The sequence below is a fragment of the Mytilus californianus genome, unplaced genomic scaffold (genome assembly GCF_021869535.1).
Source record: "Mytilus californianus isolate M0D057914Y unplaced genomic scaffold, xbMytCali1.0.p SCAF_15, whole genome shotgun sequence".
In the NCBI taxonomy this organism is placed as follows: Eukaryota; Metazoa; Mollusca; class Bivalvia; order Mytilida; family Mytilidae; genus Mytilus; species Mytilus californianus.
This window is the reverse complement of record NW_026262637.1, coordinates 3,249,848-3,264,616: the sequence shown is the minus strand read 5'-3', so window position 1 is coordinate 3,264,616 and position 14,769 is coordinate 3,249,848. Positions and strand designations below refer to the sequence as shown.

Sequence of the window (14,769 nt, the reverse complement as noted above, 5' to 3'; positions counted from 1 at the left end):
GGTTACGTTTACCGAATTTTAATGAATATGGTTAGGCTAGCTTTAATATGGTAAGACATCTACCAATCAACTATGATATGAAAATCATCACTAACTATAACTTAGCAAATTTTAATACGAATAAAACGTCTGGTATCACTAATGAATCCCACTTGGTCGCATGGGTTCACCCTTGTTTTTGGAGTTCGTGTTATGTCTAGTTTTCTGTGTTTTCGTTAATTGTTGTTTTTGCTTTTCGTCTTCTGATGGTATTATCTGTTCTTCTTCTACTAATGATTCGAAAAGTCTCTTCGGTATCGGCCTTTTCAATTGAAATACACAATGTCAACAGTTCTTGTGTCAACTATGAGGCTATAAGACTGTGTGTCATATCTGAACATAATCATAACAATATAATAAATGCTGAAAGATTGCTCAAACATGAATTTGGCATATTTTGATACCTATACTATTCAAATTACATCAAGTATTAAAATTTAAGTGTCTTTTAGATAGAATTTAAAATTCAAATACTCGATTCTTCCTTTTATCTCCATTTATATGGGTTCGTCGTCTTTCTGGTTTTGTTCCATGAACCTAATTCTCAGGGATCCGGTCATATCGCATGTCTACCAAGAGATGTAATGTAAGAGGAACTGTATATAATGCTTTTCTCGTAGTAATGTCATGAAATAAAAGTTCCTTCATAATATAAATTCCAAATGGAAGGCGGAACAAATATACGTTGACAGTTTATCTATTTCACTTGAATAATAAATAAATGTATTTAAGGTGGTTCCTAACACTACAGGGAGATAACTCTGTAAAAATCAGCTAAACGTTTTAATCACGTTGTATTGTTAAGGAAATATTAAGCTTCTCAATGATCAAAATTAGTGTTTGTTAAACTGCTATATAACCAATGAAATTTTTCTGATAAAGTGGTTGGTTCAAATTTTTTGAAATTTTTATATTTTTGTCAAAGGGTCAAAGTAAACATTTTGTCAAAATTTTATGAAAATTAAACGAGCCAAATTAATATAAGTCAAGGTGTTGGGTACCACCTTCAGTGAAAATAATGCTTCAACCTGTTGTATTTACACTGACTTATTTTGATACGTATATGTTTGTTCCTCAGCAATTCGTATTTTCAACGATAGCAGAACCTCTACTCGATCCAAGTCCTGGTAATTTCCATATATTACTTTAAATAAATAGTTTATATTTATCGATTACGTATCTAACAGGAAGTGATATAGGTTTGTGTTTTGTTTACATCTAGCGATTGTAATGATGGAGCGTAAAGTTAACGTAAGTAAATCAAGAACTCCAAAGTATTTCAAAATTAATTTGACTTTTTACATTAACATTTTCGCCTTATAAGAACAAGGTATAAGGACTGTGTCTCACTTCCTCGTGAATTTGTTTCACTCTTGGGTTCAAACCCCAGTGAAAATCAAATATTTAAGAGACTGAACTGGATTTTGCCACAGTTTCACATACATCAACATGATATTTAGTGCTGTGCTTTCAATTGCCTTACATAAAATAACACAATTGTGTTCAAATATGGCAAATTGTACATGTTTTGTAAAGAAATATAGTACCAATTACCAATTCCCCCCTGAATATAATATTGTTCACACTAAAGCCATTTGCGGAAAATTTTCAAATATTTAATCAAATTCCCAGTATGACAGATTCATGCGTGTAATCATTCTAAATTTGCGTATTTCTGAACATGTCACCAAATTTGAACTCAAGTTTGTTGCAATTTTGGTAGATTTTGGGAAGTCATTAGCATTAAATAAATATATCAAAAATTAGTAAGAAATGTAACATTTATAGTATTTGATATTAAAATTCCAGTAGTTTTTAAAAAATTGTGTATTTCGACCCTGTGAATAAACGAATTCTGGTGAATTTGGCCCTTCATCTTTTGCATCGAACACCCTTAACCAAATATAAACTATTTTGTATATTGGGCATAGTACTCATGGTTTAGTGACAGGTGGTTTTTTACCATGATTATAGGTAGGTCTTGAACAGTCATTAAAATTCTCAAAGTATAATAATATACACTTGCTTCTTAAGAAATAAGATACTGACATCGTCGATAAACTAAGCCTACACAGATATCTATTGAACGCCATAGCTGCCTTATATGTACTTATTTCTATATATGCACATACTTGTCTATATATGCACATACTTTTTCTATATACGCACATACTTTTTTATATATGCACATACTTTTTCTATATATGCACATACTTTTTCTATATATGCACATACTTGTCTATATATGCACATACTTTATCTATATATGCACATACTTGTCTATATATGCACATTCTTTGTCTATATATGCACATACTTTGTCTATATATGCACATACTTTGTCTATATATGCACATACTTTATCTTTATACTTTGTCTACATAATATGTACATACTTTGTCTATATATGCACATACGTTTTCTTTATACTTTTTTAGCTCACCTGGCCCGAAGGGCCAAGTGAGTTTTTCCCATCACTTGGCGTCCGTCGTCGTCGTCGTCGTCGTCGTCGTTAGCTTTTTACAAAATTCTTCTCCTCTGAAACCACTGGGCCAAATTTAACCAAACTTGGCCACAATCATCATTAGGGTATCTCGTTTAAAAAAGTGTCCGATGACCCCGCCAACCAACCAAGATGGCCGCCATGGCTAAAAAAAGAACATAGGGGTAAAATGTAGATTTTGGCTTATATCTCTGAAACCAAAGCATTTAGGGTAAAACTGATTATCAGGTCAAGATCTATCTGCCCTGAAATTTTCAGACAAATCTGACAACCTGTTGTTGGATTGCTGCCCCTGAATTAGTAATTTTAAGGAAATTTTGCAGTTTTTGGTTATTATCTTGAATACTATTATAGATAGAGATAAACTGTAAACAGCAATAATGTTCTGCAAAGTAAGATCTACAAATAAGTTGTCATGACCAAAATTGTCAGTCGACCCCTTTAGGAGTTATTGCCCTTAATAGTAAATTTTTAACAATTTTTCGTAAATTTTTGTAATCTTTTACAAAAATCTTCTTCTTTGAAACTACTGAGACAAATTTAACCATACTTGGCCATAATCATAATTAGGGTATCTAGTTTAAAAAATTTGTCCGATGACCCCGCTTTCCAACCATCATGGCCAACTTGGTTAAAAATAGAACATAGGGGTAAAATGCAGTTTTTGGTTTATATCTCTGAAACTAAAGCATTTAGAGCAAATCTGACAGGTGGCAAAACTAATCATCAGATTTAGATTTATCTGCCCTGAAATTTCAGACGAATCTGACAACCCGTTGTTGGGTTGCTGCCCCTGAGTTAGTAATTTTACAAAAATTTTGCAGTTTTTGGTTATTATCTTAGATATCATTATAATATCTAATATCTAATACTATTAATTATGATTTTAACCTTATTTTACATGATTTCCAAAGCATCAGTTAATACAGGTGAGCGACACAGGCTCTTGAGAGCCTCTAGTTCTTTATACTTTTTCTATATATGCACACACTTTTTCTTTATACTTTTTCTTTATACTTTTTCTATATATGCACATACTTTTCCTTTTAACTTTTTCTATATATGCACATACTTTTTTTAAATGATCATTTCGATTCCATATATATTTGTTTAAAACCAGGGAACACCCACTAAGATGCAAATATGTATAGCTAAGTGTCACCTAGTATGTATTGCTTAATAAAAAAAAACCATTTTCTTATCGGGGGGGGGGGGGGGTGGGGGGCAGGGATTGTGTTTTGTATTACATGTATATTAAACATTGAATAAAATACATGTAATACAAAACACAATGAAAGGTCAAAGTTGCGATCTATACCGTAAATGGGGGGGGTATGATCATTTAAAAAAAAAGTATGTGCATATATAGACAAAGTATGTGCATATATAGACAAAGTATGTGCATATTTAGACAAGTATGTGCATATATAGACAAGTATGTGCATATATAGATAAAGTATGTGCATATATAGACAAGTATGTGCATATATATAGAAAAAGTATGTGCATATATAGAAAATGTATAAAGAAAAAGTATGTGCATATATAGACAAAGTATAAAGATAAAGTATGTGCATATATAAACAAAGTATGTGCATATATAGACAAAGTGTGTGCATATATCGACAAAGTATGTGCATATATAGACAAGTATGTGCATATATAGATAAAGTATGTGCATATATAGACAAGTATGTGCATATATAGAAAAAGTATGTGCATATATAGAAAAAAGTATGTGCATATATAGACAAGTATGTGCATATATAGAAATAAGTACATATAAGGCAGCTATGGCGTTCCATAGATATCACTAATGGCAGATAATTTGTTCATTGGGAGTCTCCACAATGTTCCCAATGTTTTCTAACAATTAAATTTGCCAATTGTATATTCTACCGTAACACAGTACAATAAAAAAAAACAGATGGAAGATCACAAATTCATTACTTAAAATAATCCAAAACTAATGAGAGCATTCGTTTTTTTTTCAATTAAGAATTATATAAAACAAAATACAGAATATAATTTTACCTCTACAACCAAGTTTAAGAGGTCATTCAGTCAGTATATGTCGACATTTGATACGGTCCCTCTATTTTTGTAGTCAGTGTAGGTATCGGTGTCGGTGTAAGTGTCTGTGTAGACGACTTTTCGAAAATGTCCACTAACACTGGATATGTTCAACACGGACAAAACAGTAGGCCCAGGATCACAGTTATCGTCCTTTGTTTTTAGTTTTCTTAACAAATATAGTCCCTATAGTGTGGACAGTGTATTCACTTACACTTTTTTTTAATCACCTTTCTTATTTATTTCCTCTTGTTTAATGCCTCAAAAAGTAAGTACACTATAAATAAATTTGAGTCAAGAATTTTAAAGTGTTAAAGGTGTGATTCGGTTCAGTTGAAAAAAAGTAACATGTCTGAAGCTGTCAAACTAAACTCAAGACCCCTCAACATAAAATTTTCTATTTATGAGTTTGAGCTGATTAATTTTTCTATAGTTTTGAAATAATTTGTCCCTAAAGCAGTACACCACACTGTTTTATTATTGAGCAAGCGCAGTCGCGATGTTTTAAAATTAACATTAAAAGATTATAGTCTTAAAAAAGTGTACTTTGAAAAAACTGTGTTCTCGGGCTTTGCTTCCAATATGATTTTACATTTGGTAAAAAATGTCGTTCTTAGTCTTTTTTCTTCTTTTTCGTTTTGTTTATCTACTTGTTTATGTGAAACTGTGTACGCAAGCACATACATCTTTAGAATGATTCCCAACTATACGATTTAGAAGGTTTTTTTCCCAGTGGAATTAGAATGGAGATATCAGCATTATATATTTAGATGTGCGGGCGTCAGTTGTTTATTTGATGGTCACATTAAATTCAGTATGATACCATCAAATTACCACTTTACACCTCGGCAAATCTTCAAATACTGAAACTTTACATTGAAAACGTATCTTTTGAATTATTTCAACACCGATCCAACTGCTACTGGACTAAAAAAAACTACCACAAACAGATTGAAAAATGTTGATTTTTTTTTCTAAAATTGAAACATTATTTGAATATGTTTTATTTCAAACATTGTTGTGAATATAATAGTTTTGTCAGACTTGTTAGCTATGTATTTTTTATTACAGTGCTGGTAAATCAGATGTCATAGAGAGAAAAAAATAAGTAAAATTCAAACTTTGAACATATCAGAACAATGGTCGAGCATGCTAGCGAGACTGTCGTTAAATACGCCAATATAATCCACAGGTGTATAGAAGAAGACAATCCCCATAAGATTATAACTTCTTTGTGCATGATGACAAGAGAAGAAAGAAAGTCAGTTGTTTCGTACAAGGTTAACAGTAACCCAGCATTATGTTTTGCTTGCTTAAATAACCGACTAGGCATAGTTAAGTATCTCATTACGGAATGCGACACCGATATTGAACAAAGAGGGTTTTACTTAGAACCTACACAAAATACAAGAATTGAAGCACCTCCGTTATGGTGTGCGACCGTCCCAGTTAATGGAATTGATGTCGTTCGATTCCTTGTTGAGCACGGTGCTGACATAAATGGATATTCTGATACCCAATCTACGCCGTTAAGAGCGGCGTGTTTTGAAAACAATATCCCCCTTGTTCGGTATTTAGTTGAAAATGGCGCTGACGTACACAAAACAAATATATGGAATCAGACATGTTTAATGAGTTCTGTAGGAAGTTCCGAATTGTGCGAGTATCTCCTTCGGAATGGCGCGGATGTTAAATCTACGGATTCTTATGGAAATACCGCTCTACATTTCGCTGTACACGAAAATATATTAGATTCAGTAACAGTATTAATCAAATATGATGCAGACATTTATTGTAAAGTAAACGATGGAGAAAGTTTACTCAGAACTGCAGCATATAAAGGCCATGATTCCATAGTAGAATATTTGTTGAACATTGGTTCTTACTCGGGAGAATATATAGTTGAAGCGTATGACCTATTAGGTGCTTTTCATGTAGATGATGATATTTCTAAGTGTTTAACAGTATGGACGAAAGCTTTAGAAATACGTTCTAAATCAGACCTTGGGGTAACACATTTGAATTGTATTACAAACAATCCAGATGTATTTCAGAATGCAAACGAATTGTTGACGGTAGACGAAGTTCAGAAACTAACGGATCCAAATGATATTCACATGCAGGCATTACTTAAATATTACCGCATTTACGGAGAAAATCATGTAAATACATCTTCAGAAATTATGTATCGTGGAGAAGTATATTTAGAAAACGGTTGTTACCAAACGTGTATAAATCTATGGAAATATGCATATAGGTTAAGGTTCAAAGAAGAAGATCCATTAGACAGAAATTCTATTTATTCTGCTCGTAAAGTAATATATGCATTTTGTGAAATGCAGCGTGCATGTGAAAACAGTTCTACAACGGACAAGGTATACCATACATGAATAAAATGAAATAATTAGTAAATCTCACTGAGGCAGCAACCCAACGACATACACTTCATTTGAACTTTGGTGGATAGTTGTCTCATTGGCAATCATACCACATCTCTTTATTCTTATATAACCAAAAGACATCGTGAGATCAACATAAAGTCTTTTACAATAGACAGGTGTTCAAATCATACAAGTATGCCAAAATCTAAATAGTAAAATCTTTTGAATAAGTAATAGATAAAATTGAGAAAGGAAACGGGGAATGTGTCAAAGAAACAACAACCCGACCAAAGAGCAGAAAACAGACGAAGACCACCAATGTGTCTTCAAAACAGCGAGAAAATCTCGCAGCCGGAGGTGGTCCTCAGCTGGCCCCTTAAAACAATGTATACTAGTTCAGCGAAAATGTACGTCACAGTAAAATCCGAAACATATAAATGAACTAAAATTAAAACAAGCATACAAGACTAACAAAGGCCAGAGGTTCCTGGCTTGGTACAGGCGCAAAAATGCGGCGGTGTTAAACATGTTTTGTGAGATCTGAACCCTCCCCCTATACCTCTAGCCATTGTAAAATAAAAAAAAAAAAAACACAGCAATACGCACAGTAAAACTCAGTTTAAAAGAAGTCCGAGTCCGATGTTAGATAAGGTAATAGAAGAAACCTAGAAAAATTACAGTAATAACAAAGGACTACTAGCAATAAGAAGCCATTATATAATTATTATATTATAGAAGCTATTAAATACCAGATTCTCATAAAAATAAACTAAAACAGATATGACTTAAGACAACATTGACAAGACAGACGAACATATTACAGGGTCATACTCGTTTTTTGCAATCTCTATCCCCTCTAATTTTAAATGTCGACCGATTGTTTGTAATGCTCTGCACCGAGGCCAGCCCTTTCCGACTAATCATAACAGTTTTTTTCATATATTGTGATGTTACACTTAACACACATGTTTGACCCCGCCACATTCTTTTTTTATTTTATTGTGGGCTTTGCAAATGGCTGAACTTTCTGTTTCTATTACACACTATAAATATAAAAAAAGAAGATGTGGTATGATTGCCAATGAGACAACTCTCCAAAAGAGACCGAATGACACAGAAATTAACAACTATAGGTCACCGTACGGTCTTCAACAATAAGCAAGCCCATACCGCACAGTCAGCTAAGGTTGGTATTACTTTTTAATAAGCAATCAACCGAATTGTTCTTCGTTATATTATTTGTACACTTTCCAAATGGATTACCTTTATTTTCTTTTTACATAATGTGTACGCTTTGCAAATGGATTATTTTTATTTTTTAGCTGGACATAAACGATTTGATAGCAACTATTGACTTATTAGTTAACCAAATGAAATGCGGAAAGCGGTTTCTGAGAGTGTTCCCAATAAACTTAGCAGACATTGAACAATACCAGTACTGTAAATTCAGAAATTATTGCGTGCATTTATTATTGCGATTTTGTCATTTCAGACTAAAATGCGATTTTGATTTTTGCGATATTGAGAAAAATCCTGTTTAATTCATATAAAAAATTTCAAAATGCGAGTTTAAATTATTGCGATTATAACCCTGTTGCATTTTTCGCAATAATAAAAACATCGCAATAATTTCTGAATTTACAGTATCTAATGGAACTAACGTTACACTGTATCCACCTGTATCAGGGTCTCAGATCCAATCCAACGTGAAAAGTTCGTCAATCTTGTGTGCCGACTGGTTCACCTAGATCCCAGAGGAACTGTTAATCAAACACTGCTGCATTTAGCAGTAAATCCTAATACTTCAAAAATAGAAAGTGATGAATATACCACATTTCCTTCTGTGGACGCCGTGCGAATATTACTTCTGTGTGGGGCAACTTCAAGTTCAAAAGATGAACATGGGTATACGGCTTTCCAAAGCAGTATCAAGTTTTGTACCGATTTGCATGCAGAAGACAATAAATAAAGGAATTAAATTTCAAATAAATGGTAATATTTGGTTAATCATTGTAAGAGTAGATATTGATGACTTGAACTGCAGATATTCAAATTATTATGTACTGGTCATTATGTAAATATTATAGAAAAAGGAATATATTCGACGAAATCCGTACATATGTCTTTGAATGACACCTAAAGATAAAATCAGTCATGATTTATCGTAACATGATGTAGCGGCAGCTTTAAAATAAACCAATCTGCATAACTCTGACTGATAAGAGAAAACTGGCACATGAAAAACGTAAACATTACAGCTACACATTGAAAATGAGCCTATTTTCATTGTAAACTACTTTATTTGTGATTTGATTTCTCTCATTAATCAGACTGTTGGGTTTCTCGTTAGTATTTATTCACATTTTGTGATAGCGGAGCTTTCATAGTTGGGGTTTTGTTTGATGTGTTCTTGACGCCTGTACGATGACCTATACTTTGAATCGCCAGCCCAGATAGCACACTTTTATCTATAGAACGAAACTGACCTTTTTTCCAATTCAGACTGGTCGAGTTAAAATCAGTGCAGTCGAGTACAGATATCGGCCTTTTTTACTCGACTGCAATCTGAACCATACTTAACAGTCTGAACTTGTACTTGAGCTTTACTTGACCAGTACTTAACTATTTTATTTGTGTCTGAACCATTTCATTTACTGAAAAGTAGTTCCAATTTAATATCAACAAAAATTTTCTTATATCTAATAAAAAATCATGTATCTAAGACACAAAATTATCAATCAGTACACATCCAAAATATTTAGTGTAAAGAAGTCAGGAACTGTCAAAGAGAAAACATGATCTTGTACAATGCAAAACATTTGTATCGACAGAATGTAGGACCGTAAATGTTCACAACTTTAAAGCAATTATATTTAGTTATGTTTTAATTTATTGATAACAAAATCAATATCTATACCGATAAAACAACATTCAAAGGATTATTACAGTGTTAAGTTGGTAACCGTTTATACATGTTATAATAAGTTTGTTTAAAGAATCGAAAGGATTACACGGGTCGTATCTAAACTAACGGGCTCGATTAACAACACCACGGTAAAAATAAGCCTTTTATATGTGAAATATAGAACGTCATATCCAATTTTCAAGCATTATTTTGTCTTGTTTTGAATTTTAGAAACACAGAATCGTATATAAGACTCTTGCTCCCAACCACCCATCCAGCCTCTGGTGTGGCATTTTCAGCATACAAATCGTCTTCATTTAACGCTAGAACTTTCGGAGAACAACGGGAACTGGTTTATGATAAAACCGAGTGCAACGTCGGAAATGGCTACAGTACTTTAACGGGAATATTTACTACTATCGCTGGAACATACACATTCACCTGGACAACATGCGCTGGTGGTGATGATATTTCCGTAGGCCTGATCAATAACATGGTCAATGGGTTAGTGTGGACTGTATCTCAATCCTTAGGAGAAGTGAATTTGTCATACATACGCTTAATACAGGCGATGCTGTCTTCACGAGATCACAAAATCAAGGATCTATAGGTACTCCTCGTAGTGACCAATACACGAATGATTGTTTATTGATTTAACATATACAATGGTATATGATGTGTACCTTGGTAGGCAACCTTGGTAGGCGACATGTGGAAAATCACATTATCTAGCAGTTCCCAAAAATATTTTTCTCTGAAACGAAATAATGATGAGTTTGATCCATCGAAATATCTTTCTTTCGAACGAATTCATTATTTTGATTCATCAAACCGTCAACAAATTCAATGATTGCAATTTCCACCTCATAATTTATTATACATGTATAAAGAAAGTGTTTGTCAATGAACGGTGTCACGTAAGACATTCGTTCAAGAAAACTACTAGTATATCGATGAAGATATACTAGAGAAATTCCTGGCAATAGATTAAGTTGCTTGTTGCCACGACGTTGTCGTTTTCATAAAAAATAATGTTAACTGTTATTATAAAATTAAGAAGATGTGGTATGATTGCCAATGAGACAATCCTCCACAAGAGACCAAATGACACAGAAATTAACAAATATAGGTCACCGTACGGCATTCAACAATGAGCAAAGCCCATACCGCAAAGTCAGCTATAAAAGGACCCGAAATGACAAATGTAAAACTATTCAAAAGAGAAAACTAACGATTTATGTACAAAACGATAAACGAAAAACAAATATGATATACAGCAACAAACGACAACCACTGAATTACAGGCTCCTGACTTGGGACAGGCACATACAGAATATGGCGGGGTTAAACATGTTAACGGCCGCCAAATCCTCCCCCTAACCTGGGACAGTAATGTAAAAATCAGTTGAAAAGGGCTTAACTCATCATATAGATACAAAGCAAAAACAAGTAACAAAAACACAAAGTGGACGTGGCAGGGTACTTATACATCCCCGCAACAAAAAGACACTAAGTACAGATCTAAAAGTTCTCGCAGTTACTGACAGCTAGTTCAAAGCCAATGACAACTAATAAAAAAAATCATGCATCTAAGACTAAAATGTCAATCAGTACACACCCAACATCCAATGGATTTAGTGTAAGGACGTCATAAACCGTCAGAGAAAAACATGACCTTGTGCAATGCCAAGATACAGGTATCGACAGATTATATAGCCATGAATATGCATATGTATATACAAATAATATTAAGTTTGCTTTTAATTTACTGATAACAAAATCAATATTCAAAGTTCTAATTACAGTGTTGAATCGGTAACCTTTTTATGATAAATTTATTTAAAAGACTGATAAGTTTACTCGGATCGTTTCTAAGTTTCCGGGCTCGGTAAACAACATCTCCGTAAAAATTAGGATGTGCTTTCCCGTTTGAAATAAGTTTTCTACAGGTACAACCAAACTTCAAAACCAAATCTTTATATTTAGGGAAGAATTTAGTAAAGGTTTTAAGTAATTTGTGGTAACGAAATCCCTGACTTAATAATTTACCAGTAATACATAGATTACGTTCATTGAAATCCAAAACGTCACAGCAGACACGGGCATAGCGAACGAGTTGTGATATATAAACACCGTAAGATAGTGCCAAAGGAACATCACCGCCCAAAAAAAAGGAAAATTAACAATAAATTTTAGCGTAGAGTTTCCCGTGTGAAACTTAAATATCTAAATCTAGGAAAGGACAGCTATTACCATTATTGTCTTCTGATAAAAAGATAAATATCAGAGGCATTTTTTAAAAATTCTAATTAACTTTGAATTTTCTTCTTCATGCTGCAAGACAAATGTTTTGTTTTTTGATATGAAAACTTTGTAATCGGGTCTCGACAGATGAAATGTGCATCTGGTGCAGTCCAACCAGTATCGTTAATGTAATTGATACCCCTAGTCGATATCTCTGCTGGTAGAATATTAATTCCTTAGGGTTTCAGTAGCCCAGTAGCCAGAAATTTGGCACTAGCATGAACATACGCATATTTGTTTTTTCTTTTTAAATTTGCTATTATAACGAAATCATTAATAATTAAGGAACATATCTTCCTTGTGCATATCTCTGATTTATATATATATATATAGTCCGGGTTTGGCTTTACGTTTGGTCCTTTTTTGTTTTACCAGCTTTTATCATTTGTATTTGGTTTCGGATTTTCAAATATTTTGATCTCGATCATCACTGTAAAGATATTAATTGTCGAGTGCAGTAAAATAGGTACCGCTAATGTTGTTACTACATATAATGCTAAATTGATATCGATGTGTCATTAAGTCACTTTACCTTAAATTCATTAGAATTTTAAAGGAACATTTTAAAACGGAAGTTTGCTTCGTTTTTAAAGATATTTTGGAATTTTAATGGAACAAAAGCAAAGCGATTTATTCAAATGGGACGGAATAATGCTTTCAGCAGCGGTGTTAATACAGTTCAAGAACTAAACAAGGACACTAAGAAGTTTGTATTTAGGTGTTGGAACGATTAGACTGGTAACAATACCAATAAAGAGATATTAAATGTCTACTTATTTTGATTATATTGATAAAGAAATTTACGTCTATTACATCGTATATCCATCCACGGAAGACGTTCATGGTACAAATGAGGGCATGACAGAACCTGAACATGATCGGTTTTGCATTGGATGCGTCAGTTATATAGTGCAATTGAAAACAACCTATTTCAAGACAACATATACCCATTGAAACCTTGGTATAGGAATCCATTGAATTTCATTGTCGTAAACATCATAGTTTCAGACGTACAGTGGATTTTTGTTTGTTGGCATAACTTCGTAGTTGGAGACATATATGATATTTTTAGTGTTTTATGGTTTCTTATTTCGAGGTTTCACAATATACTCATATTAATGTTTTTCGTCGAGTAATTTTAACTCGTGGTATCCCGCTACAAACGAAACCCACAAAACTTTAGTTAGTTAAGAATATTAATCCAGCTACAGTATATTGAATACCCCATACCTTAATAAAGTAGAAGAAATTTGCAGACGAATATTTTAAAACGATAAGCGGACAAAAAGATTATTTTCTCTTCCAACTTTCCCATTTGTTCAAGCATTAGGGTGAGAAGATTTACATGCACTGATATTGGTTTTTGTTTTTGGTGATATCTTTGGGTTTGTCAAAAGAAATTAATCAATCTGCTATTTTAAGTTGCCTTGTCATGACACGGGTTATGTTCTTCTCATATATGTTATGATGGTATGATACTAAACCCCTAACGGGAAGGTTTGTGCCTGATATTCATATGATGAAGACATAATCTTTCAATCAGTTTAATTGAAGTCTGGAGCTGGCATGTCAGTTAACTGCTAGTAGTCTGTTGTTATTTATGTATTATTGTCATTTTGTTTATTTTCTTTGGTTACATCTTCTGACATCAGACTCGGACTTCTCTTGAACTGAATTTTAATGTGCGTATTGTTATGCGTTTACTTTTCTACATTGGCCAGAGGTATAGGGGGAGGGTTGAGATCTCATAAACATGTTTAACCCCGCCGCATTTTTGCGCCTGTCCCAAGTCAGGAGCCTCTAGCCTTTGTTAGTCTTGTATTATTTTTAATTTTAGTTTCTTGTGTACAATTTGGAGTTTAGTATGGCGTTCATTATCACTGAACTAGTATATATATTTGTTTAGGGGCCAGCTGAAGGACGCCTCCGGGTGCGGGAATTTCTCGCTGCATTGAAGAACTGTTGGTGACCTTCTGCTGTTTTCTGTTCTATGGTCGGGTTGGTGTCTCATGACACATTCCCCATTTCCATTCTCAATTTTATAAATACTGTTTATAACTCACCAATGTGTTTTTAAGAGAGCAACACAGCGGATGTCACTAGTGGAACAGGTCCTTCCGGAGCATCTAAGTTTACCCCGATTATAATTAGTTTATGTGTTGTGTTTTGTGAACTATTGCTTGTCCTTTTGTCTTTGGCCAAAATGTTGCCTGTTTTTATTTCACTATGGTTTTTGATTGTCCTCTCTCCTCCCTAAGTATCATCTCTCTATTTTTTCGAATAGACAGAAAACAATATGACAGTCGTTCCTTATAATTAATTGTTAAGGAGTAAATCATATAAAATCGTTGATGATAAAATTGTGTCTATGAGCTGATAGACAAAAAAAAAAACTTTCAGCCAATCAGAAGACGTGTAACATCCAAAATTAAATTATTAGGACATAATATAGTTCTGAAATTATAGTAACTGTTGTGCATTTTAATAATTTCTCTTGTAAAAGTATTTGACTTTCAAGTTATTGTCTTTAGTTAAGTCTATCTTCATCTGCCCAGGTTTAAGAT

General features: G+C 33.3%; 1 protein-coding gene across 2 annotated transcripts; it reads left to right on the top strand.

Moving 5' to 3' along the window:
• Nucleotides 1-1,223: 1,223 nt before the first annotated feature.
• LOC127725214 (protein fem-1 homolog C-like) lies at nt 1,224-9,337 on the top strand. 2 transcript variants are annotated; one of them, XM_052232068.1, is made up of 3 exons: nt 1,224-1,290; nt 5,687-6,990; nt 8,319-9,337. In XM_052232068.1, exons 2-3 carry the CDS (start codon nt 5,755-5,757, stop codon nt 8,535-8,537), a joined length of 1,455 nt encoding a protein of 484 aa, XP_052088028.1. In that variant the 5' UTR covers nt 1,224-1,290; nt 5,687-5,754; the 3' UTR covers nt 8,538-9,337. The 2 variants fall into 2 exon arrangements, with proteins under 2 accessions (XP_052088028.1, XP_052088029.1); XM_052232069.1 differs by lacking the exon at nt 8,319-9,337 and having other exon boundaries at nt 5,687-8,310.
• Nucleotides 9,338-14,769: the final 5,432 nt, after the last annotated feature.

Bases quoted from the DNA above. Each gene is read 5' to 3' on its own strand.
- LOC127725214 (XM_052232068.1), top strand. From the start codon at position 5,755: ATGGTCGAGCATGCTAGCGAGACTGTCGTTAAATACGCCAATATAATC. The intron at 6,991-8,318 runs GTATACCATACA...TTTATTTTTTAG, and splicing joins ACAGTTCTACAACGGACAAG to CTGGACATAAACGATTTGAT.